This window comes from Crocuta crocuta, unplaced genomic scaffold, assembly GCF_008692635.1.
Source record: "Crocuta crocuta isolate KB4526 unplaced genomic scaffold, BGI_CrCroc_1.0 scaffold184, whole genome shotgun sequence".
NCBI classification, from domain to species: Eukaryota; Metazoa; Chordata; class Mammalia; order Carnivora; family Hyaenidae; genus Crocuta; species Crocuta crocuta.
This window is the reverse complement of record NW_027530006.1, coordinates 45,860-71,547: the sequence shown is the minus strand read 5'-3', so window position 1 is coordinate 71,547 and position 25,688 is coordinate 45,860. Positions and strand designations below refer to the sequence as shown.

At 52.8% G+C, this 25,688-nt stretch overlaps 2 protein-coding genes across 5 annotated transcripts in view; one reads left to right on the top strand and one right to left on the bottom strand.

Annotated features, from left to right (window-relative positions):
* The window catches only part of SLC6A6 (solute carrier family 6 member 6), an 84,377-nt gene extending 70,323 nt beyond the window's left edge, over positions 1 to 14,054 (top strand). For 3 of the 4 annotated variants that reach the window (XM_077763726.1, XM_077763727.1, XM_077763728.1), the window contains 5 exons: positions 1,907 to 2,044; positions 3,352 to 3,454; positions 4,029 to 4,129; positions 6,535 to 6,705; positions 9,611 to 14,054. In XM_077763726.1, the coding sequence (XP_077619852.1) occupies positions 1,907 to 2,044; positions 3,352 to 3,454; positions 4,029 to 4,129; positions 6,535 to 6,705; positions 9,611 to 9,751 (654 nt within the window). In that variant the 3' untranslated portion in view covers positions 9,752 to 14,054. The remainder of the gene's footprint in view (positions 1 to 1,906; positions 2,045 to 3,351; positions 3,455 to 4,028; positions 4,130 to 6,534; positions 6,706 to 9,610) is intronic. The other variant, XM_077763729.1, reaches the window with a different exon arrangement.
* A 2,434-nt stretch (positions 14,055 to 16,488) lies between these two features.
* Positions 16,489 to 25,688, bottom strand: part of GRIP2 (glutamate receptor interacting protein 2) — a 52,933-nt gene continuing 43,733 nt past the window's right edge. The window contains exons 20-25 of the mRNA XM_077763724.1: positions 25,298 to 25,469; positions 24,529 to 24,539; positions 23,767 to 23,861; positions 20,786 to 20,929; positions 20,018 to 20,164; positions 16,489 to 18,984 (exon numbers count right to left, since the gene is read on the bottom strand). Of these exons, the coding sequence (XP_077619850.1) occupies positions 18,826 to 18,984; positions 20,018 to 20,164; positions 20,786 to 20,929; positions 23,767 to 23,861; positions 24,529 to 24,539; positions 25,298 to 25,469 (728 nt within the window). The 3' untranslated portion in view covers positions 16,489 to 18,825. The remainder of the gene's footprint in view (positions 18,985 to 20,017; positions 20,165 to 20,785; positions 20,930 to 23,766; positions 23,862 to 24,528; positions 24,540 to 25,297; positions 25,470 to 25,688) is intronic.

Sequence of the window (25,688 nt, the reverse complement as noted above, 5' to 3'; positions counted from 1 at the left end):
CTTTTCTTGGAGTATCCCCCAAATAGCTTCCTCTCGTGGGAGTGCCGACCTCAGGAAGAGGCCTCTCGCTGATGGAGTGTGGACGCCGAGGAAATGCACCCCCAGGATCCCTGGCGTCTGCAGGGGTTCAGGGAGCCATGGGACCACTGCATATTTCCTGGTGAAATGGAGTAGGGGTGGCATGGTCGTGGAGGCTGATGTTTGCAGCGCGGGCGAGGAGAGAGCTGGCCCCTCTCTCCCCCGATCTCCCTCAGCCCCTGACATGAGTTTGCAGCAATCACCCAGGTAACCAGTTTACTCTCCTGAATTCAGATCTTTCTCAACACCCCTGCTGAGTAGGCAAGATCTTCCCATTTTACAGGGCAGACAGATGGACATTTGGAGAAATCAGGGTCACAGCCTTCAAGTGAGGGAGGTCTGAAGAGGCCGGTGGAGCAGAGCTGAGAACTGGGTCTGGCATTCTCCAGAAATGCAGGGAGCTTGGAAGTGACGGCCGTGTGCTGGTCTTGACCCTGCCTCACAGTGACAGATCTTCCTGTCTTTAATTTCCCCGTCTCAGAAAGGAAAGAACCTTTGTCTTTAACTCCTTTTGAAGCTTCATGTTTGGGCCGCAGTTTTGCTGTAATTCAGTGGTAATTTAGGTTCAAAAACTGTTGGCTGACACATCAATCCAAGGTCCGAACATCAGCCCCTCCTCTTTGGCCGCCTTTCAAGAGCCTCTTGCTCCTCTTATCCCTGAATTCCTGGCAACAAAAGACCATTTCTCCAGCCCCTCTTGGCCATGAAAGGGATTCGCTCCTTGTTTGTATCCCTCGATTCTCCTGTGATGCGTCCCAGAGGAGCAAGTGGTTGGATCTCTCTTGTAGGAAGGCTGGGGAAACATCCTTCCCAAACGTGTATCGCAGATGAAAGAACAGAAGGGTCAAGGTTTTAACTTTTCAACGTTTAAAGGAGTCAGGCTGGCCTCGGAGGGTACGTTGGCTGGCAGACCAGTTTGGCGGTTGTCACCCAAGTGTAAAATGCGTCTGCGTGCCCTTAGCTTCATTTCTAGATTGTGCCCCAAAGATAGAGGTAGAGCAAGAGTCCTTGCCCAGATCAGTGGCTGCAGAAGGGTGGACCTTGTCCATCGGGCGCTGATTAGATCCATGACAGTAAGTGTCCACAGGACAGAGTTTCCTGCCACATTTCAACACAGAAGAAGCTCTCTGTGTAATGATACGGATCTGTCTCCAAGTTACACTGTTAGTTGGAAAGATTTAGAAAGCTTGAGAATCATCCTAGCACGTTACCCAAGGAAGGGCCTCTTCAAATGGGCTCCTATACCTTTGGGAGCCCAGGGATAGGTTCCTGGGGTCACAGTTAGCACGTGGCTCACACACCTGGGCACTTAGGTGTGCAGGATTTCCTCATGGGTCCACGTTCCCCACAGAACTGAAGCCACTGTGCGAATCTGATGGGGAAATGGGGGTCCAGGCTTGCCCTGAGTTACCCATTCATTCTTCATGTGTCTGCTGACCAGCCATGGATGCCTGGCCCAGCTGGGCACTCCAGGCCCAGGAACGCACCGCCCTTGGCATCAGAAGGGACCAAGGCCAAGACAGGGGGAGGTGTTGTGCCAACAGGTGTGAGAAGGTGAGGGTCAGCACTGGCTTCAGAGAAGTCATTCTTGAGCAGGGTCCTGAACAATGAGAGAAGGGCGTTCTGGACCAAAGACACGGATGTGTGGGGTACTTGGAGGACTGTGTGTGGCCCACTGTGGCCCCAGGCAGAGCTCAGGAGATCGGGTTCACACGCTCGTGTGGACTTGACCCCCCGCAGGCTACTCTGTGAGTGCCGGGAGTCTCCTCTCCCAGCAGAGGGGAGGTGCTGGGCATCTGGGACTCAACCACTCTTTTCTCCTCCGCAGTTTGTTGAAGTCGAAGGACAGATCACGTCCTTGGTTGACCTTTACCCATCCTTCCTAAGGAAGGGTTTCCGTCGGGAAATCTTCATCGCCTTCATATGTAGCATCAGCTACTTGCTGGGGCTGGCGATGGTGACGGAGGTAGGTGACAAGGGACCTCCTCTTGCTGGGCTCTTGGTGGCCTACATCGGCGTCAAAGATTGGTTCCAGGCTGTAGCGCCCCTCCCACTGCCAGTAGAGGCAGTGGCTAGGCTGTAGGACCCAGGTGGGTGAGCTCCCGGCCCCACCCTGTTCAGGCATCCCCCCTGCACAAGGGACGGGCCTACATTGCCTGCGGGCAGCAGGAGACAGCTCAGGACCCAGCAGCTGACCCAAACTTCCCAACCCTTTCTGCTGTTACCATGGCAACACCATGGCCACCCCCTGCCCTCTGTCCCTCCCAGGAGGCCTGGGGGAGAGGTGCTTCACTGAAATCCATTTTCATAGCAGCTCTTTTCACCCACGACTGTGCAACAGCCCTTCTCAGGCCTGGAGGGGAGGTGGAGATGTTCAGCAGGGCAAGTGCAGGCCTTTGGTAGATACCGCAGGCAGTGCTGGGCCATGTGGTTGAAGGGGAGTGTGCACTGCTCAGAGGGTGGGCTGGGGCCCTGAGGAGGCCCCAGCTAAAAGGGGAAAAGGATGCAGAAAGGGAGCACAGTGTATAAGGTAGCAGTGGGTCAGCTGTCCAAGAAAAGGCAGGCCAGGAAAGAAAGATTCTTGCACCACATAATCTAAGTATGGAAGCCTGGCATAGGCCTACCTGCTTCTTATGCCCCCTCCCCACCTGACACCCCTCATTCTCTGGCAAATCACTGCATTTGCCCCCAGACTCAGTTCAGGTGTCACATCACCACTTTTTCCTACTGGAAATATAAATGAATGTTTCTCTAGAACTGTCTTTAGGACACACACACACACACACACACACACACACACACACACCGAAGGCAGATCACAGGCCCACACCGAACAAGCAGTTGGCTGTCACTGAAGTAGTCCCAGTTAGTTTTCAGCACCTGCTTCAGGAAACCCATCATTTTTGCTGAGGAAAACATCTTTTGCTTTCATTTTTCTGTATGTATTTGTGTGCGTTTTAAGGTTTTTAGTTTCTTAAGTAAGCTCTACACCCAGCACGGAGCTTGAACTCACAACCCCTAGATCAAGAGTCGCATGCTCTACTGATGGAGGCAGCCAGCGCCCCTGTGTGTGCATGTGCATGTGTGCGTGTTTTAATTTAATCTGTCAAACATGAAGTTGAGCATCTTTTTACATATGTATCTAGTCATCATAGTCCGTGCCCATTTTTCTCTTGGGTTTTCTATTTCTTATTGACATGTCAAAACTATTTATATATGAAGGGAATTAGATAGCAAATAACAATCCAAACTTTTCTGGTTTTCTCTTCATAGGGTGGCATGTATGTGTTTCAACTCTTTGACTACTATGCAGCTAGCGGTGTATGCCTTTTGTGGGTTGCATTCTTTGAATGTTTTGTTATTGCCTGGATATATGGTGAGTACAGACTTTGGCATATACTCTCTCAAGTCTCTTCTTTGAGTTTCTGCACTTAGAAGCTTCCAAAACAGAGAGTTCTAAGGGGAATTCATTCTGATTTGAACACCAAGGCCTTCCCTACTTGGCATTTTCCCCTCAAGGCTGCCCCTTCTCTATTGAAATGATATCATTGTGGCCACACAACATATTCTCCCCATGCTAAAGGTGCAGGGTATGACTGTATGTTTTGAGAAACACAGAATTTGGCTGTGTAAGACTCTATCTGTGATTTACTGCTCTGGGATCCAGGCATGGTCTATTTCAATCCTCTCGAGACCTGGGATTGGCCACACCAGGATTTGGGGGCTGCCTAAGTTTGCCTAAAAAAATATAGGGTGTCCAATTATATTTGAGTTTCACATAATTGCAGATGAACATCTGCCACTCTTGGGTCTATGTGGTGTCGAGCAGCAGGGACCTGGAGCTGACCCCGGAGTCCCCTCATGGCCCTTGAGCCCCTGCCGTGCAATTCCCAGGGCAGATGATGGCGTTGGACGTCGTGTCACCCTCTGTCTCCCTCTGTCTCTCCTAGGCAGCGATAACCTTTATGACGGTATTGAGGACATGATTGGCTACCGGCCTGGGCCCTGGATGAAGTACAGCTGGGCCGTGGTCACTCCAGTTCTCTGTGTTGTGAGTTTGCCCCGCCTGGTCTGTGGGTGTCAGCCTTATGTCCATGGGGCTTGACCTTCTCACCTGCTAAACCACCTTTAGCTCAGCACCTGCCAAGCACTGGCCTGTAATGAGCCTAGTGACGCCTCTGCCTGGGAGAGGTGGGGCAGGCAGCTCCTGAAAGTTACCTTGAGATGAGTTTTAAAGGATAAGTAAGAGCTTGTCAGAAGAGAAAATAGGAAAGGCATTCCTGGCAGAGGAAGCAGCCTGTGCTGTGCAAAGGCAAGGCCTTCCAGAAGATGAAGGTGTGTCAGGGCATGCTGAGAAACTCGGGGGGCCCACCACAAAGCACACAGCCTTTCCCCAAGCCCTTCTGGGGCTCGGGAGCTCAGTTCGGGTCACTGATTACAGTGAGAGGCCTTTGGGATGTCAAAGCCAGAGAGGTCATAGACACTGGAAACATGGTGTTTCCATGGCAGGGTGGGGGCTGTCTCCGGAAAGGGGAGGTCCCAGCAGGGATGCTCAGGGCTCTCCCAAGAATGAGGGAGCCTAGTACCCACCCAGGACCCAAGGGCAGTGATGAACCACATTCCTCTTCCCACCCGGGTCCCTTGCCCGCCATCTTGGAATGTGGCTTAGAGCATTCTCAGACACCCCACTTCAAACTTGCGCTCAGAGGCCCTGGCAGCAGGGAAGTCCTCTTCTTCCCTGTCGTTATTTGAAACCATTAGTGAGCTTCGGAGCTAATTGCAGGGGAAGAAGACATCTGCTAGGCCGTTCTCATCTCAGACCATTAGGAGCACAGATGGCAGAAATGTTCCTTGCATTTAGGGACAGGGTGCTGAGGGACGAATGGGCCGTCCCCTCAGTGACCCCCCTCCCAGGCCAGAATCAATCAACACCGCCATAACCTTGCAGAGTGCAAGTCCCTTCTGTCTCAGGGCCCCTGTGCCCCTGTTGTAATGGCAAGGAGACTCTGCAGAGGGAGGGAGGGGCGTGGCAGCCGACCACCCTAGGTTGTTACTGCTGTCATTTAGCATGGCCGTGGCTTTCTCATCTGAGGTGCATGTTTTCCCCACAAAATGCAGTAGCCACACCACCTGGCGAGTTTATCGTGGGGGATGCATTTAGTTGGGCTCAGAGCCCGTGTTCTTGTCCTCACTTGACAGTGGCTTGTGAGCAGCTCTCATCACCACTCCGTCCCTCCCTGAGACGAGGGAGGGACATATCAGAGGGGGGCTGTGTCCCCAGGTGGTAGGATGAGGTCACCGCGGCGGAGAGAGGACTGTGAAGGGGCAGCTACCAAGCATCCTCATGCTGGGAGGGCCCAGAGCAGCCCTCTCCTGGGCCCCCTCCCCATGTAAGCTACACCCCACCTTTAGGGACGGAAGCAACAACAGGGCCAGGCAAACAGTAGTTGCCCAGGGGAAAGTACCTGCAGCCTAACACCCTCCCTTCTCCCATCACCAGTTCTGACTTAGGTAGATTTGTCTTCCAGTCAAACCCCAGTTATTATTAGATAATGAAGATTTAAGTCCTTTTTACGTTGCAGATCCATCCAAGGCAATCCTGGGTTATACATGAAATGCTATAATTTTGACCAGAACAGAAGCCCTGGGCCCTCGCAGCCAGGGAAATGCGGACTTTGCACAGGGTTTGGGGCTCAGAGCTCACCGCACCCTACCGTTCACGGATACTGATGGCCACTGGCCATTGGCATGGGCTTGGGGCTGGACACACCCCACAGGGCAAGGCCCAGGTCCACACTCGGTCAGGGATGGAGATGGGTGAGTGGGAGAAGGGAGGAAAGGCTTTCACCCATGCAGCTACTATTTATTATGCACCTGCTGTGTATACCTGGAACCTCACCAGATGTTAGAGAAATAGGGGAACAAGAGAGACACCCCGCCTACCTTCACCTATTCAGTTAGGCTAGGGGAGCATATGTTGAAGAAGTAATTATAACCATATGCTTTCTGGGAAGGAATGGCATGGGCACCTGATGGAATCTGGGGAGGGCCTGGACAAGTAAGACAGAGACAGGACCATTTGAGCTAAATTAGAATGACAAGATAGGGTAAAGGGCTCCAGTCAAGAGAACAGCCTGTTCTAAGGCCCCAGGGCAAGTGGCTAAGGAGCTGGAAGGATCTCAGGAGAGCTGGAGCATGGACATGGAGGAAGGGACAGGGGGGAGGTGAGGGGTAACGGGGCATGGCTCTTGGCTAACGCTGCTGGCCAGACTGAGGAGTTTGGACTAGATTCTGAAGGCACTGGGGAGCCACAGAAGGATCTTGAACAGGGAAGCGACTTGGTCAGATTTGCCCCAGGGGAGGTCCTGTGAGGCCCCTTGAGTGGACCCTGCCCTGGTCCCAGAAGCCCCTGACCCTGATGCCAGGGGACCCTCTGACTGCTCCATCTCTCCACAGGGATGTTTTATCTTCTCTCTCGTCAAGTATGTACCCCTGACCTACAACAAAGTCTACGTGTACCCCACCTGGGCCATCGGGCTGGGCTGGAGCCTGGCCCTGTCCTCCATGATGTGTGTCCCCTTGGTCATGGCCATCCGCCTCTGCCAGACGGAAGGGCCATTCCTCGTGGTGAGCACGTGCGGCTGAGGCTGGATGTGGGGGATGCGGGAGGGCGAGAAGGGAGAGGGTGAAAGCCAGCCACTGGCTTTTGGCTGTCCATTTTGCTGTGTGGCCTTGGGCACATTGCTTGCCCTCTCTGGGTCCTAGATCCATTGCCTGCCCTGTGGAGGGGTTGAGGTTGTCAGCAGGCATGTGGGGAAACGGGAACAAAGAGCGGTTCACACGGACGAAGGCTCTGTGGACATTCGGAGCAGGGCCGTGGCAGGAGGAGGAATTTGCCAAGTAGAGAATGAGAAATGGAAGGGTGTGATGCTTCATGTGTTCACAGGGAAGGACACGTGACAGTAGTTGGGCAGCAGTGACATGTCTTCGGCGGGGGGTGGGGGGTGACAGTAGCTTTGCATGTCAGGCTAGGAGGTAGGGCTCTATCCTGGGAGCAGTGGGGACCGGGTTGCTGAAACAGTTAAGACAGGAAGCAAGGAAGGCTGAGCCCCACCCAGAAGCTTCTCTTACCCTGGAGCCATGTTCTGGAGAAGCCCAGCCCACGCTGGTGTTCCCCTTCCCCCATCTGTGGCCGAGACTGAGCCCCAGGCCTCCAAGCCTCTGTGCCTACCAGTCTCCCACCCTGAGGGTCCCTCCTTACCACCAGCCCCTCAGAAATCTCTGCAACAATTCTGCAGACTCCAGGCTGTGGCAAAAGCTGGGGCTCTTTCCAAGAAATCCTTTTCTTAGAATCTCCCTTAACCTTTGGGTTTGGGCCAGCTCCAAGACGACACTGTTTTGTTCTGGGCTCTTTTTATTGTTCTTCTCTTAAAAATCCCGAGCCAGGATGTCCTGGGGCCCTGGCTCCTCCTTGGGCTGGGCCTGTTTCCTTGTGGACAGGGGAATGGCCCGGAGGTGGGGTGGGGGGCAGGGATAGCTGGGGCAGCAGGGACCAGCCTTCCCTAGACAGAGGAAGCAGGCCAGGGTGTGTCCGCGAGGAAGACATGAAGCCACAAAGCGAAATGGGGTCTGTCTGAGCCGGGATAGCCCTCGGGCCCCTGGGATGTTCCTACAGCATCAGACCCATTGTAATTTCTCAGAGCACACAGGGAAGGCCCCCAGTGCTCAGCCACAATGCTGATAGGGTCTGTCATTTGTGAAAATCCTGAAATACGGGGTCTGGAGACAGACCTGTGATTGTACGGCCCTGAGCCTTCCACATGTCCCCCGTCAACCATCTACCTCCTGCAAACTCAGCCCTTCTCCCTGGGAATATTCAGAATGTCCCTACTACCCAGAAACTAAAGGGTTAATCGGGGCCGAGCAGACAGTCTAGTGTCTTGGATGTTTGTTCCAATTGGTCAGTTCCCACAGCAACCACATATTTCAACCATGGTGGGCGGGGCGGGGGGAGGCAGGTGGAGGGGACACCTAACACTAACTTGTGTCACTTCAAAACCTAATTTTAAAATATTTGTTCTATCCCACATTTGGAGGTTTGATGAGAATGGAGCTTACATGGGGGTGGGGCGGAGACGGAGGGTGTGGGTGAGGCCTCTTCCCAAACTTGCACCTCACTGTCACCTCCAAACCGGTTGGATAACCCAAGTCCCCTCCTCTGAAGGCACTTGAGCCACCATCCGTTTGCCGAGTGCCCCTTGACCTCCCATCTGTGCTCCCAGCCACGAGCTTCTCCCCGAGCCCCGTTTGCAAACCAAGAGCTCTGTCCTGGGGTGACTCCAGGTCTGTCCGCACCTCCCAGGGGGCCGCCTGGTGGTGCCAGCCTCTTGTCCCACCTTCTGGGCTCGCGGCTGTGCAGAGAGGCATCATGACGGGAGGGAGCCAAGCCTGCTCTCCCCCTGGTCCTCCGTCCCCTATCCTTTCCCTGGGGCCTCCAGGCCAGCTCCCCTAGGACCAGACAGGGAACCCGGATAAGGGAAGGACTCACTCGGGGCCAGGGGTACCTGGAGAAGGAGATCCAAAGTTGCAGCAGGCAGCCATGCACTCTGCTCTGGCCTGTCGTGACCAGTTGTCAGATCTTGCAAGGTTTTAAGAGCAGATGGATTTTGCAAGTGAAATATGGTAGCTTTTAATAAGCAGCTTAAAAATTGTAATATACTTACATTGAATGTCCATGTCTAAAGAGAGGTTTCTGATTCACGGCTCCTATTCAAGCCTCTGAGCAGACACTTGGCAGGAAGAAGCTGGGAGTCAGGAGCACTGAGCTCCAGGCCCACATCCGCTGTTGGTCTCCTGGGTGTCCCAGGAAGGGCTCTGTCCCTCCCTGACCTCGCCCTGCCCCACACTGATGGGATGGCTCTCATGCAGGCCAGCCTCAGGCCCCTCTGTGTCAGAGGTGCAGGCCCCCAGCAGTGGTCTCTGGGCCCCCAGCAGGGAGCACCAGCTACCTGTAGGAGAAGCAGGGGGGAGGAGGGAGAGCTACAAGGAGGCAAGAAATGCAGTTTACAGGCAGCGAAGGAGGGGGAAGGTAGGAAGCCGGAGGGGGGGAGGGAGGGAGCTCATAACAGTTACCCAGTCTTGGGCATACAAATTGCAGAAATGGGGCAAATCCGAGAAATCTGGGGATGGGGATTACAAGGAGGCAGATTTCAGCTCCACCGGAGAAAAGAAGTCAGCCGGGCGGTGGGAGTCTGTCCGCTGTCCCCAGGGTGTGCCTGCAGGGGCTGGCCAAGGAAATCACTGACAGGAATTCTGCCCTGATTCAGGGCCGACAGGGACCTTAGAAGAAGCACCTTAGTTCAGCTCCTTCGTTTGTCAGTGGATGACACGGGCTGTCCAGAGGGGGGAGTAGTTTGCCACAGGCCAAAGGGCGCACTGGCAGGGCCCGGAGGGAGCGCGCAGACAGGGTCAGGGTGAGGAGGGGATGGGCCTCCTGACTTTCCCCTCTGCCCCCACCCTCTTCCTTCTCCAGAGACTCAAGTATCTGCTGACCCCGAGGGAACCCAACCGCTGGGCCGTGGAGCGCGAGGGAGCGATGCCCTATAGCTCCCGCCTGGCCGTGAACGGCGCTCTCATGAAACCGACCCACATCATAGTAGAGACCATGATGTGAGCTCTGGGGTGGACGGGCTGTTTCCCTGCTGTTTACTAACATTAGATTCTCATAGGACCAGGTTTACAGAGCTTACTATTTGCACTAGGATTGTTTTTTTTAATTGTCACAGAAAATGTTACTCTGTGTGCGTGTGTGTGTGTGTGTGTGTGCGCGCAGTATTGTGTGTATGTGTTTTTGTTTTGATTTGGGGATATTTTATACAAAAAAGAAAACTGACCGGCAGATGTCCGGGGTGAGGCAGAGCTTTCATATTGAATTAGATGTATTTTATGGGAACTTGGTAAATTTTTCTTTGTATTTTTTTTTTTACATATAACTATATATACATTTAGAGATTGTCATACACTTTTACCACTTGAATCAATCTTGCCAGCACAGATCTCGTTTTCAAAAGCAATTCTTTGGTGCTTGTATAAGCTGGCAGAAAGTTCTGCCCCCAAAAACGCAGGGTGGAATTTTCCTGGACAGGAGACCCATTTTAAAGGTGTAGTACCTTCCCAACCTGGTTCAAGCAGAAGCCCCACCAGCTGATCCGACCCAGAGGGGCTAGACAGAGGGCCATGAGGAGAGGCTTCGTCACACGTGTCTTAGCCAGGAAGAGAGATGCTAAAATAGCGGATCAACCCCTCCAGGCAAGGGACTGACTGAAAGCTGACCAGTGAGGCCCTACAGCCAAAGGCCAATTCTCTAGAAACTGTCTTACCAAGAGCAAAATCCCACCTGTTACACCTGTTAGCTTGAGATGGATAGTCAGAAGGACCGTCAGACAGGTTGTCAGGACCATTCATCGGAGGGGGAGCGGCAAGAGCCCCCAGGGGGGCTGGTGAGGAGGGAGCCCCAACATTCAGGAGGCCACAGTCCCAGGGTGCCCCAGGTAGAGGTCCGAGGCCGGCATGTGGGAGCCAGCCAACCTATGGGAGGCTCCGACCCTCACATAGATGGGTCTGTTGCATTTTAACGGGGTTCTATCAGATTCTGGCCGTTCCCCAGCTGACCTCTCTCGCAGCTGCGTATAGGAGACCAGCATGATGTATTTGGTGAGGGACGAGGGGTGAGCCAGAGGACCAAAGGGAGTGGGCCCCGGCGTTCAGAGAGGCCTGGGGCCAGGGAGGGGTGCTTTTCTTTCCTCCTCTCCCCACCCTCAGCTCTGTCCTCATCTCCCAGGGCCTGGGAAGCTCCTGGCACACTCCCGGCCCAGGGCTGCCCCAGCTCCTAGCTGGGAGTGCCAAGAGTGCTTTTGGAGGCTCCCTGAATCTTTGACTTGGGCGAAGTGCTCCCAAACCCTCCTCCCCATTCAGGCAAAAGAGCAGCCCTTGGTGGTGACTTTGGAGATGGTGAAACTCATCACAGCTCCTGCAGTAGCTGGTGTGGGGACCGAGGATGAGGAAAGGCAGTGAGGGCATGTTCTAGAAAGGTGGGATAGTCAGGGGGCTGGCACCCCAGAACCGGCTCACCCACGAGCCTGTCTTTTCTGAACCAGGAGGGAAGGTACTCCACCTCTAAAACCCCGAGACGGACAAGTCTCCATGCAAGCCCCCATCTGGACCTAAACTGTGCCATGTAAACTGTCACTTCCAAGTTCAGAGTCTAAACTAGATATGAAACGTTGTCACGCACGTTTGTGCGTACAGTGATGGCTCCGTGCAGTGTCGAGAGTGGTTTTCAGAGCAGGGGCCGCTCTGAATCCTGGAACCCTCTCCCCAGATGCGGAAGGGGAGGAGCCTCTGGGGTCCGAGAGGCAGAGGCATCCGGAACCCCTCTTCTTCGGCGAGCACTCACATTTCACTGTTTCCAAAGTGTATACTCTGCCAAACAATACCCCGTCCTATTCCAAAACGTTAACAGTTCTGTGTTCCTGTTTTTCTATGTATTTATGGTTGCCGCTGTGTCTGATTTGATTTGATTTTGTCGTTTTTTTCCCCCCTAATTTTACTGAGTAGCAATGTGACCTGTTTTCCTTTGTCTCATGGAACTTAGTAAACTAACCACTGTCAACGATTGGGGACAGGTGACATGTAGGGTCAAGGGGGGCTTGGCACGCAGTGGCTGCCTGGGCATTTGTGGTCATTTCAGGCTACAATACCTCCCCTCTGGTGAAAGGCCACAGTATTTTGGGTTGGTAGGCAAATAGCAACATTCTGGAAATGGCCTGGGAAAGGCCTCCTCTTATAAGATTCGCAGACCAAATTCTAGACCAAAGATGCATGCAGACCAAGTCCCCAGGCCCCGCCTGGAAGGAAGGTCAGCCACTTTCCCCAAGCCCGTCCCGTGACAGTCTCCTTGTGCACCTGTCTCCAATTGGACCCTCTTGTCTACTCCCCTCGCCATTGTGTTTCCGTAGAACTTGGCTCTGTGAGTACAAGGTGTAACGGTGCGTGACTTTTCTGTCTCCACATAAAGGAAACCTGTCATTGGAGCTCATGACTCTGGTCCTCCTCTCTCTGGAGAACAGGGAATCCGCCCACTCTCTGCCCTGGGATGGGTCAGAATGTCCGGTGCCCACACATAGCCCAGTCGGCCAGCTCTGGAAGGGAAGTGAGGGAGACAGTTAAAGAACTTTCTTTAGGGTGCAGAGATGGGTAAGGGCCTCAGGATAAATCTCACCCAGGGAGACGCTTCGCTGGGCCTGGCATGGGCCGTGTCGGTCCCCGCGGAGGGCAGTCTTGCGCGGTCAGTGCCTCTCCAGTCAGCGCCCTTATAAAATGGGGAAACTGAGACCTGGTGTGAGGAAGAGACTGGGCACGGCGAGCTGGGACTGGACCCGGGCTGTCCTGAGTCTGTCCCAGTGCAGGTTCTCCAAGGGGTGTGTGGTGCGTGGCGCGTGCAGCTCCCCGAGCTTCTCCCTGAAGACCAAAGACGGGCATCTATGAAACAGGAAGCACCCCGTCCCCCAGCGTTCAGGGATGAGGAGAGCAGCACCCCCCACGCTCTCACCATCTTCGGGCCAACTGGACCTGAAGCTGTGGCTCAGTGGGACCGGTGACCGGCCTCCCTCCAGTGGGAGAGGCGGCACCTATTCGCCCTGCGCCCAGCAGCCCTCTGTGAGCTGGGAACTGACATCCCTATTGCATGTGAGGAAAACTCGGGCCCGGTGAAGCCAGCTGTGTGCAAGAGGCAGGCTCCCTAAGACAGGATTTAGCCTGAGGCCGTGTGGGACATTCTCAGGCAGTGAGAAGTGAGTGGCCTTGGATGATTCCTGGGTGACACAGCTCCCTCTCCATTCCTCTGCTCCCTCATTCTTACCTCGGACCCCAAGCACGCCCCTAGAGAAGGCGGCGAAGCCCAAGGGGAGGGAGCCACCCTCAGCGCAGCACGGGCAACCTTGTCTGGTGCCGTTACACAGCGGGCCAGGGCCCAGCCAGCATCTCCCCAGCACGGCCCTCTGGATGAGGAAAGGCTCTGGGCAGCCAGTGCTAAAGACAGAGGTGCCTCCCTTCCCCGCAAGCCTCATGCACTGGCCAGGAAGAGACCCAGGAGGAACCCTGAGGCAGCTAGAGGTCCCAGTGTCAGGCAGCCCTAGGCTGCGCTGTCCACATGGATGCTGGACATAACCCGGTGCAAAAACCCAGCAAGCACAAACCCAACAAAATCCCAGATTATGAAAACGCAGAGAGGGGTGTGGACCACCTGGAAGCCAGAGAACAGCATTTCCCTTGCCCCCCACTACCCCCATGCCCTGTTACCGCCTGGCCCTCAGAATGCTCTTGTTTAAATAGGAAGCTGTTTCATTGTTCTCTCGGTTGGTGTCACGACAGACGGGTTCTGACACTTCTCTGAGGGACAGAGCATCTTGTCATAGATTTGACTTCGGACTAAGATGTTGGCTCCATTTCTTTCTTTCTCCCTGCTCCCCCCCCCCCACTTTTTTTTAACCCAATTTTCGAATCCCTTGCAACTGTGACTCTGTATTTAGCACAAGAGAAAGCTGAGAACGTGGGTCTTGCCTCCTTCCAGAAATATGTCTGGCTCATCAGGACTTTTTTTTAAAACTTCAAAATATTTTTAAGATATTTTAAACTTTTGTAAGAAAAAAAAACCAACCAACGAGAGACTCTTCTGAGGAGGAACATTTGTATTTGAATAAGATCCTTGGTGTGTAATTCAGTCTTGCAGTAGACAAGCTTTTGTGTATAAATGTTTTATGATATGAAGCCCTCTATTTTGCAGGGCTTTTCTTTTCCTCCTTTGCTTTTTAGATAAATATGTATATCGATATTTTAAATTCATCTTTGCTTTTTTTTTAGAGGAGTTTGTAATCACCTTATAACATGAAAATAAACATTTCCTTTTTAAAATCCAACACGTGTTGGCTCTGTTTGTTTGTTTGTTTTGAGAGAAAGAGAGAGAGAGGGAATATCTCAAGCAGGTTCCACGCTCAGCCCAGAGCCTGACTCGGGACTCATTCCCTAGACCCTACGATAATGACCTGAGCTGAATTCAAGAGTTGGACACTAAGTGCCTGAGCTTCCCAGACGCCCCTGGTTCTGTTTTGATGAGGCTGCTTTTACTCACACTTGGCAAGCACCTTACAGTTTACAAAGGGCTTTCAGTTCTTTAAAAAAAATTTTTTTTAAATGTTTTATTTCTTTCTGAGAGAGAGCGAGAGCGTGAGCAGGGGAGGGTCAGACAGAGAGGGAGACACAGAATCTGAAGCAGGTTCCAGGCTCTGAGCCATCAGCACAGAGCCCGACGTAGGGCTCGAACCCACAGACCGTGAGATCATGACCTCAGCCGAAGTCAGAGGCTTAACCAACTGAGCCCCCCAGGTGCCCCCAAAAGGCTTTCAGTTCTGCCCTAGGATGCTCCTCGAAGGTGGGTATTGTAGGGCGCCCGGGGGGCTCAGTCAGTTAAGCGTCCAACTTCAGCTCCGGTCATGATCTCACAGTCTCGGAGCCTGGAGCTGCTTTGGATTCTCTCTCCTCGCCTGCTTCTGTTCTCTCTACCAAAAATAAACATTAAAAAAAAAAAAAAGGTGGGTATTGTCATATAGGATTGGAGACACTGAGGCAGAGGCTCACAGAGCGGGTACAGCTAACTCAGGGGCATGCAGCAAGTCTGTGAAGGAACAGTCCTGGGTCTGTTCTGGGCCAGTTCCACCAATGCCCACCTGCTGCGCACCCAGACCTCACATCAGTCTCCTGGGCCTCGGTTTCCCCACCTGGAATAAACCACTGCCCCTCCCAAGGCTTCAGGCTGATTAGAGAAGATGCATCAAATCACCAAAAGAGGCGGTCCAACTTCCCAGACCAAATAAACATCTCCCAGTAACTCATTTTTTAACATTTATTTTGAGAGAGCAAGTATGTGCAAGTGGGGGAGGGACGGAGAAAGAGAAGAAATGCCAAGCAGGCTCCACGCTGTCAGCACAGAACCCAGTGTGGGGCTTAATCCCATGGAGCTCGAGATCATGACCCGAGCCAAAACCAAGAGCTGGACGCTCAGCCAAACTGAGCCACCCAGACGCCCCTCAGTAATGTGATTATTATTGATAGATGATGTTAGAATATAATGCCACTCCCCCAGCTCTTCTGGTTGCTGGCCTTTCTGGTGGCCTCTGTCCACCTCCCTCCTCCCTTTGTGTCTTGACCATATGACTTGTCTTCAAATCCTTGAATTCCATCCTTTACTATTTGTGTGACTTAGGGGAGGTTACTTAACCTCTCTGTGCCTCACCTCCTCACCTGTGACATTGGGGTAACAGAACCATCTCTGAAGGCTATAGGAGAGAATATAACCCAGAGAATTCTTGCAAAGCACCCTGAGTGGTGCCTGCACGAAGCCCGTCTGTGTCCACACCCTCTTCCCAGTTGCAGAAAGGCCCTGAGCCTGCCGCCCAGTGCTAGTTAGGGCAGAGTTACCCATGCCCAATCAGGCCTTGGGCTCCTCTGGCCCAGGCATGTAATGGCACCAACGTGGTCCAGCCATGCTAACACGCCTCCAGAGATGGGGTGCTCACTCCCTCATGCACACGGAGCTGCGGTCCCCTAGGGAGGCCTGGTCATGCCCTCTGGGCTCATCCTGGCCTGAATGGCCAGTGGAGACTCAGGACATCAGTGAGCTCCCACCCAGAATCAAGGGGCTCCCTACAGTGGACCCACCACTTATCTGCCTCAGTGGCTTTCTCCTGCAGACAGAACAGAATCCATAGTCCCTCTCCAAGCCCTCACTACTTGGCCCTGCACCCTCCAACCTGGTCTCCCCACTCCGCTTTGGGCCTTCCTTTCTCTTCCTTGACCCACCAAGTTCATTCCCACCTCGGAGCCTTTACACCTGCTGGGCCCTCTGCCTGGGACACTTCCCCATCTCCACAGGGTTGAAGGTCTCGGCACAAATACCACCTCTTCAGAGGAAGAGGAAGGACTTCTTCCTGACCCCAGAGCTAAAGCTCTCACCCTCCCCTGTATCCCCATGACCATTTATTTTTTCATTCTGAAATAATTCTTTATACTTTACTCCTTGTTCATGGTCTGTTTTCCACCAGAATGTAAGCCCCACGTGGACAAGACCTCCTCTGTCTTGTTCGTGTTGTTTTTCCAGGGGCTAGAATGACACATAGTCCAAGAAGACTTTTTGAATGAATGAATGAATTAATTAAAAGCAGGTAAGATGCCATAAGATCCAAACAGAAGCTATTGCCAGCCTGTGACCAAAAAATAAAAAATAACACACCCCAGTCCAGTTGCATTTAAATAATTTTATTTAAAAAATCATCCCAATGGCACCCCCACCCCCAGCCCCCATGTCCCTGCAGCCCCTGGCAGAACAGATTTACACACGGGCCCCAGGGAGGCCCCAATGGCCTTTGCTACAGAGCCCTAAGAGAGCTTCCCGAGAGCCCTAAGAAAACCCCATGTAGAAAAATACTTTACAAGGAATATGCTCTAATCTCAGCCAGAGAAAAATACAGCTTTGGGGGGGGGGGGCGTGTCACAGGAGCTGTACCCAAAATGCATAGGCAGGCAGGATGCTCACCGGGGACAGGGGTTGGGGCATGTCAAGTCTGGGATCAGTGATCCCCACAAGAAGCCGGAAGAAATATTGCATATGAGAAGGCCGGCCACGGCCAGGGTCCACCTGCCGGGCCTGGTTGCATACGTCTGGGGGAAATGGCAGAGGCCTCAGCTCGAGGAGACAGGGAACACTGGATGCGTCAGAATGCATCTTCCTTCACCTGCAGCCATGCACAGCTTTCCCAAGCTGAGAGGCCCTGGGGGTGTGTCCTGTCCAGCCCTGTCACTTGACAGAGGCCCAGAGAGGCTGGGCAACTTGCCTAAGTTCACACAGCTGTGGCTGCCAGTGGCCATGTCTTTGCTGTGTCACCCCCTACACCCCCAGGCTGAGGGCTCTTGGCTTTTGCTCCGTGCCCCGGGATGGGTGGGCGGTGCCCTTTCACCCTGGGGCAGATGTTTACACAGGAATCCAAGGCAGCAGAGACATTGGACATCCAGCCGTGGCACGAAGGGTCTCTGGGGAAGGCAGGAAGGGGCAGGGTGTGGGGAAGTGGAGGGAGGAGAGGAAAGCAGGGCCCCAGGGAAAGTGTGGGCAGGGTGCCCAGGGGGCCTGGCTCTGGCTGTGACAGGGAGGCCCGTACCTGCTCAGAGACTGTCCACCCCTTGATTGCCCAGAGAGGGCCAGACCTGGAAGGGGGTCACAGAGCAACCAAGCAGCAGCCCAGGATGGAAAGCACAGGCCTCCTAAGTCCCCATCTTGTCCCTTGAGTGGAAGCATGTGCTGGGGGGGGCCTTCACGGGAGGGAAGATGCAGACGGCAGTGTGCGCCCCGTTTTCCTGAGATCCCATTAAGAGCAAAGCAAATCCCCACAACTGACTGAATTCTGCCTGCCCGCCTCCCTCCCTAGGGCCCCGGCCCAGACCGCCAGGTGAAGGCCTCTGCCCTTTGCGAAATCAAAAGGGTTTCTGGTCTATGGAAAGTGAGGGCAATGATTTTAAGGGACGCTGGTGTCCAGATTTCTAGCGGGAATAAACTTCGTTGGATGACCACCTTGGACACTGTCGCCTTTGGGCATGATAGAGGATGGCCCATCTCTCTCCTGCCTGCTTCTCTGTCTCTGTGCCTCCCTCTCCTTGTCTCTCTTTCACTAATTTGGACATATTGAAGATATACGTATCGTATTTCTATGGTTTTCGCACATTCCCTGAAATGGCAGGTGAATGGGAACTCCTGGGTCTTCTGTCCCAAATGACACAGTGAGGGGCCTGGCCTGAGAGCGGTGGATTCATATGGGTCTGTGCCTGTGGACCCTACAGAAGCAGCAGGAGGGACTGAGAGCCCAACGCCACACTCAGCTCTTACCCAAAGGGCCCAGCACTGCGGTCTCAAGTCCCAGAGGCTTCAGACCAGAGATGCCGAAATCAAAGAACCACTCACTTTCAGAGTCAAAAAATGATGTTTCCTGGGATTCAGCCACCCCAGCTCAGAGTCTCTCAAGTGGGGTTGCCAGTGCACCCCAAACACCAGAATGCTGGAGAAGGGAAGGGGCGAGGCACCCACCCTGAGTGGCATCTTTCTTGGTGGCAGATAAAGTGGTCCCCAAGCCACACCCTAAATGCTCTCCCCCTGTTGGGAAACTGACTACCTGAGCCTGTGTGAAGCCACTGCCCGGATGCTTCATACCTCAGTCCATGACTGCACTGGGGGTATCCAGCTCCCACTTGCTCACTTCCTGTGATGGGGAGCTCACTCCTCCCTAGCAGCTCCACAGCCCTGCTGGGAGAAAGCACTCCCTGCACAGAGCTGGGCTCCTCAGCCCTCAGGCCCCTGTCCTCCCAGCTGAGCAGCTGGTCTCAGCCCCACCTGAGTGGGGCTCCTCTAGGCATCTTGGAGACCCAACATGGAGAAAGACCTAAGTCCCTCCAGCTGGGACAGGGACATCACTGCCTGGGACTCCAGGAACCACGGAACCAGAGAATAGAGACAGTCCGGTCCGTGGCTCAGAGCCTGCCAGATGGACAGATGCATGAGTGGGCGGCCACTTCTCCAGCCCAGCTACATGGCTGGGGGGTCAGGGTTTCCTTGGGCGGCCCCCTGGGTGTCCAGACCACACGCTGACTTCAGAGCATCCGGGGGCTGCTGGGGCCTGGCACTCGTGGGGCTCGGCTGCTCTGCGCCAGCGGGTTGCGGCTGATGACCAGCGCCAGGACATCGCCAGCCTCAGCCAAGAGTGGCACCGCCAGGCAGCAGTCGAAGTCCCGTGTGCGGACGTGGTTGACCTGCACAGTACACAGCCACGGAGACAGACCGGCATCAGCTGAGCCTGGGCTGGAGCGGGTGGGAATCGTCCTAAAGCGTGGACCCTGCCCCAGCCCAGGTATGGGTAAATCTAGAATACTCCCAGGGAGGAAGTCCTCCTTCATTTAGCTCTCTTTCAGTCCTTCTGGTGAGGTTTTATCAAAGAGAAACCCCAAAGGGGGTGCCAGTACATGCTTCCCACTCCATGAACACCCACTTCTCTTCCTTTTTTTTTTTTTAAACATAAAAGAGCAGACCACACACTCTGCTTCCTGCCTAGAATTCTGTGACATTGCTTTGTTTCAGTTGTATTTTTATTTTACATTGATCTTTTATGTCAAGCAAGGGGTGTTGGGTTTTCATTCCGAATTGGCATGAAAAGTTTCCTTTCAAAATAAATTTCAGTTGAGAAAAATTGGCCAATTTAAAAGAAGCATATTTAGTAAATGTAGCACTAATATAGCACAAATCACATCATGGGAACGAAAGCAGTCCAGGCCTGGGAAAGGCAGTGCGGGGTGGCTGGGCCAGGCCTTTCCCCGCACTTTAGATCCGCTCACCCATATTTCCCAGGCTCCCTTGCTGTTAGCAAGGTCACATGACTGGTTCTGGCCAATAGGCTGTGAAGGGGAGTAGCCGGTGTTCTGGTGAAGGCAAGAAAAAAACCCGTGTGTGCTGTTCGTCTCTTTTCCTAAGTCATGTGGTCTAAGGCATTTACAAGGGGGCAGAGCCCCCATCAGCCTGGATGGATTAGCCTATGCCTGCCCACAGCAGACAAGTACACGTTCACGTGTGTTAAGCTACTGAGATCGGGGTTGTTACCGCAACATAACTGAACCTAACCTGACTACAGGACTGGCCCTGTCATTCCCCTTGCACGATGAGGAAGCAGGGGCTCAGAGAGGGGAGGCGACCTGCCTGAGGCCTCTCAGCCAGGGTGGAAATAGGGCTCTTCTTCCACCAGGAGGCAAGGAAAGGCCATACTATCCATGGTGCCCCCCAGCCCAGCATTACCTGAAGGACCCTGTCAAATGGCCGGAGGCCCCCACGTTGGGCTGGCCCATCAGGGCGCACAGTGTGCACATAGACGCCCTTCTCCAGGAGGCCGTCGGAGACGCTAAAACCAAAGTCATTCCGCAAAGGGTCCTTGTGCAGTGTCACCTGGGAGCGGGAGGAGGAGGAGGTCCCTGGAGTTTTGCCCTTCGTCCCCAGCGCCCCCAGCAGCCCGAATCTCTTGGTGTGGGACAGGCACGCAGCCTGCCGCCCAGCTGTGCCAGCCCGCCTTGGTGCCTGTCACTCAGCGCCCCCTTGCTCCTCTCCCAATTTACCAAGAGGCTCTGCTCTGAGGCTACCAACTGAGAAGTTTCTCCTCTGTTTGCTTTTCTATATAGTAACCTCCAGACGGCAAGGGAGGCTGGCTTCTCCTTTAAGGGAGTGATACACAGAGATACAAACATACAACTACACATCTATGTATAATACATCAGTGCCTTTGGATCTTATACACACACTAACGTAAGTGGGGAAAAGGTGAGTCTGTGGGTATCACAGGTGTGTGTGTGTGTGTGTGTGTGTGTGTGTGTGACCCAAATGACGAGAATCTTGGAAAACTCAGTCTAATACAAAATTGTGTTTGGTGGAGGAGAATGAAGCCCAGAGTGGGGCGGGGCCCAGGGGGAGCCCCTCCCCCAGCCGTGAGTCCTTGAGGCCCGCCCCCACACACACCCATCCAGGCTTCCCATGCCCAGCACCCCCCTTCCCCCGCCCTGCATGCGCGCCCACCTTGTGCATCTCTAAAGGTGTCGGCAGCAGCAGCTCCTGCATCTCTTCCAGGGACGCTCGTACCTCCTGGCTCCTCCGCCAGGGCCGGGGGCCAGGCCTGCCCTCAAGGGCCACGCTCGGCACTGTGCCCGTCATGATGGATGCCTGAGGACACACAGAGCTTCCCTCAGATGCTTGTTTGCTCACGGTTTGCAGTCAGCATCTATGGATGCCCACTGTGTGCCAGCCTTCAAGGTCACAACAGTGAGCAGCAGAGACATNGAGCGGGGGTCCTCGACCACACCAGCAATCAGAACACTAATTGTTGGCGCCGAGTGATTAGCACTTACTCGCGCTGAGCTCAAATCTATGTTATGTACACATACAACTCATTGCGTTCTCTACGATCCTATGAGACAGGCAAATACCACTCTTCCGTGCCTTTGTCCATTTTACAAGTGAGGAAACGGAGGCTAAGAGAAATCAAGATCTCAACTCAGAGTCTGGCTGCAAAGTCAAAGGCTTTAACCACTCTACTACCCTGCTATCTTAAAAATAAATAAGCTAAAAATCACACACAAAACCAAAAAGAGTTTCAAGATTCTCACCAAAAGATCCTAAAAGATGAACTCAGAAGGAAAACATGGAATGCAGGAAGCAATGGTATGCAGAGAAATTACCAGTAACACTAAAGCGTATTGACGAAAACTCCACATTAACTAACTTTGAGCCATTCATAAACAAGCAGGGAGAGGAGGAGAGAGATTGGAGGAAAATGGAAGCATTCTGCAGGGCCTGAATCATACAGGAGGAGGCATTATTTAGACTTTGGGTTTTTTTTGTAAAAAAAGCAAGGTGTTAAAAACATTTTTAAAAATAAAAGTAAAACAGGAGTGCCTAAGTGGCTCAGTCAGTTGAGCATCTAACTCTTGATCTCAGCTCACATCACGATCCCAGGGTCATGGGATCAAGCCCTGCATCAGGCTCTACGCTGAGCATGGAGCTTGCTTAAGAGTGTCTCTCTCTCTCTCTCTCTCTCTCTCGTTCTCTCTCTCACTTTTCTCTTCCTTCCTCCACCCCTCTCCCCTGTTCACGCTCTCTCTTTCTAAAACTGAAAAAAAAAAAAAAAGTGAACTAAGAATCACTAAAAGGATAAAAATTATAAAAATGTCCTTTTTGGTGGTAGAAAGAGTGTAGGAATAAGGAATTCATCAATACAAGAAAAGGAGAGATAGTAGATCAGAAGTATGGGGAAAGTAGGATACATAGAAAGTATAAACCCTTTGCTAGAAATAACTTTAATTATATTAGTAATCACAATAAGTATAAATGAACTAACCTTGCCTTTAAAAAAAGACCCTTGGATTGGGGGGGGACAATCAGCTATATATAGTATACAACAGATACACTTAAAATGAGAAATGTACAACTTAGTAGCATAGTAAGTTTGAAAATAAATAAATTGGAAAAAAGACAGGAAACATTATTAAAATAAAGCTGCTGGAGCCATATTATTATGGGAAAAATGGAATTTAAAGTTGAAAGCATATAGGGACAGAGGTACTGATTAATGATAAAAAGAAAAATTCACCAAGAAGTTATAGCCATCATAAACTTATATGAAACCAACAATAGAAGCTCAAAGGATAAGAAACAAAAATTGACAGAAGGTCAAGAATTTGCCAAATCTCTGTACTCATGATGTGATTTTATCATACAACAACAACAAAAAACACCCCATGAAGATAAATAAAGCATATGACATTTCATCAAGATGCAGATTTGAACAGGTTTATGAACAATCTTGATCTGCAGAGAACCCTACACCTAACAAAAGGGAATTCACATTGTTTTGCAGGCATACACAAAACATTTACAAGAACTGATCACATACTAGGCCACAAAGAAAGAAGTCTTAGCAAACTACAAAGAATTCATAGCCAATTGGACACATTTTCTGGCCACATTACATACAAATTAAAAGCAAAAATGAATTGGTTTTAAAATTTGGGTTAAAAAAAAAACTCTCCACTTCTGTATTATTCAACAGTCTAACTAAAATCGTACTAGAACTTTTTTTAATATTTGGGACTGAATTATCAATAAAAGCAACACAAATCAAAACCTTTGGGGTGCAGCCAAAGCAGTGCTTATGGGTAAAATCGTAGCTTAAGATGCACTATGATAGAAAACAAGGAAAACTGAAAATTAAGGAGCTAAGAAACTAGAAGAAGTATCATTGTTTAAACACAAAGAAGTTAAACACAGAAATGAATAAGATAGAAAACAATGAAACACAAGAGAGAACTACCAAAGTCAAAAATTAGTTCTCTGAGGAGAATAGTGATTAGCAAGACTGATGGAGGGGGGAAAAATGGCCCTAGTCAACATTAAGGGCAAAAGCACAGATAAAGCAGAAGTTTAAAGTATCGCTCTCAGAATACAAAGGAGCTTCTGAAATGACCCAGTTGGATCCTTCCCAGACCTTCTGGGCACCTGTTCCGTGCTGACCTCACATAAAGCCATAGTCACTTCTCAGCTCCCCTGACCCCTCATGTCCTGTGCAGTCACTGAGGTTGACATCCACATGCTTCCACAGGGCATGTTCACAGCCACAGCCACACACTGCACATGCACACACACAGACAACAAAACTGCCCCTGTGTATCCAAGCGTGCACACTCAGACACACCTGTTCTGAAAACACACTCACCGCATGTGCATGCATGTGCATGCCCACATGCATGCTCCCAATGCACATAGGATGATACCAGACACGTTCACACGTGCACACGCCACAATGCTCTTGGTCACACGTGTATGTGTCCACACACAGTCTGCACATGCGTGAAGAAAGGTTTACATGGAGGGTGCCAGGTGAGTGCATGAAACACACCACACAGAAGCAGGATCCCATCAACATGCTGGCTCCTCCAGGCATGCCCGTCAGCATGTCCAAGCACAGGTGTCCCCAGGAAGATCCGCAGGGCAGGGGACCCTACCTCCAGTTCCCTCAGCAGCTCTGACTGACCACATGATTCCAGGTCTTCGAGGGCTTCCCCGAACACACGCCAGAAGCCNGGGCAGGCGGGCGGGGCTCCTGGGTGGCAGTGCTGGGGCCCCGGGGCAGTGGTTGGTGACACGGAATGGGGGGAAGACGCAGTTAGGGGCGACCAGGACTGTCGGTGGCCAGTTAGAACAGGGGCGGATGAGACGGGGTGGAGAGCGGTGACACAGGACGCCTGGGAAGAGAGACAGACGGACGGACAGACAGACAGACAGAGAGGAGATCCATGGTGTAGCCCCAGAGGACAGCCCCTGGCCCCACCCAGACACATGGCACCACAGCACAGTGACAGGGACAGAGCTGGAGGCAGCAAGGACACAGATGGATGGAGAGGATGGTGTGTCTGTGCCGGGGAAGGGTCCAGGACCCCCGACGGCTTCCGTCACAGGGTATAGGAGCCCACTGTCAGCTCTAAACTTGAGGCTCGTGAGAATAATACCAAGTCACACTTGCATGCTTCACAGTTCCCAAGGCTACTTGCCGCCTACAGAGTCCTAGCCACTCAGAAAGTATGATTTGCAAAGCACTTTCTTATAAAGGGGCCTCCAGCTGTTCTCTCTTAGGGAGGCTCTGGGAGGCTGATGCACGATGCTTGCGTCCTGCCCTTCTCATTTTAAAGATGAGAAGACTGAGGCTGAAGGACATTCTCTCCATTCAAATCATTTCTACAAATATTTCGAGCCAGGGCTCCGTCCACAGGGCTTCGGGCTTCGGAGGTGAATGAAGTGTAGCCAGGAGCTGGTGATTCATTCACAAAGTGTGCAGGAGAGCCTCCTGGGTGCCAGGCACTTAGCACAAGGGACCTCAGCCAGGGAACTAATCAGGTGGATACGAGGCGGCCAGTGCCATGAGGAGGCTCACATGCCTTCCCGGAGGCAGGTGGTTTGCCCTGGCTTTTGAAGGCTAAGTAGGCCTTGGCCAGGAGGGAGAGGGAAAGGTGTTGGAGGCAGAAGGAAGTGCCTGGTCAACAGCACGGATGGGGGAGGGGTGGCTAGGGCGGGATGAGGAGCAACCATGGGGCCTGCTCCAGGGGTGACAAGGTGTCCTTCAAAGCCAGCACTACAAACCCCACCACACCTATAGTCCAGGGCTAGTGCCTGTGACCCCAGGGCCCTTGCAGGGGGTCATCAAGGAGTCTAGGCTAAGTCGAGAGTATCGGGTTCAAGTTCTGAGTCTGCTTCCTTTCTTCTGAGAGCGAGAGATTAGCAGACCTCAGAAAGGCCAACACCTTCTGCGCCTTTGGCACGGCTGTGCCCTCTGCCCAGCACACCAGCATCCCCATCTCAGCCTGGCTGGGGTGGCTCTGACCCACGCTTCCTCCTCTCTCCTGGGAAGCACCCTCCTTGGGAGCCAGACGAGACTCCTCCACTGCTTCCCCCCCACCCCCATTGTGGCACAGGTACCCTCACCCGTCCTAGCCAGGAGACCGTGACTGCCTCCTCCCTCATGGCATTCCCACCACAGACCTAGTTGGTGGCTCCCAGTCCTCCTCCTCCTCCTCAGGGAAGCTCTCGTCCGTGGGGGCCGGGGTGTAGCTCGTCCTCCGGGGCTCGGTGGGTGGGGGGCTGCTTCTCAGCCGGTTGGGCCGCCACTCCTGGGGGGTCACACTCCGAGCCACCGCCTGTGGAGTGTGGGAGCCTGGCAGGTGGAGAGGGGGCATCTGTATCTTCTCTGTGCCTTTAGCTCACCCTCCTCTCTGCCCCTTCTCCAGCTGTGCTAGGTGACCCTGGGTAGTAGCTCTTTGCCCACTCTGGGCCTGCAGGACTAAGCTTAGAGGTACTGATCAAGTACTTGAGATGGGGAGCTGAGACCCAGGGAAGGCAGATAGACAGTGAGGGCCAGAGCTGGGAGTCTCCC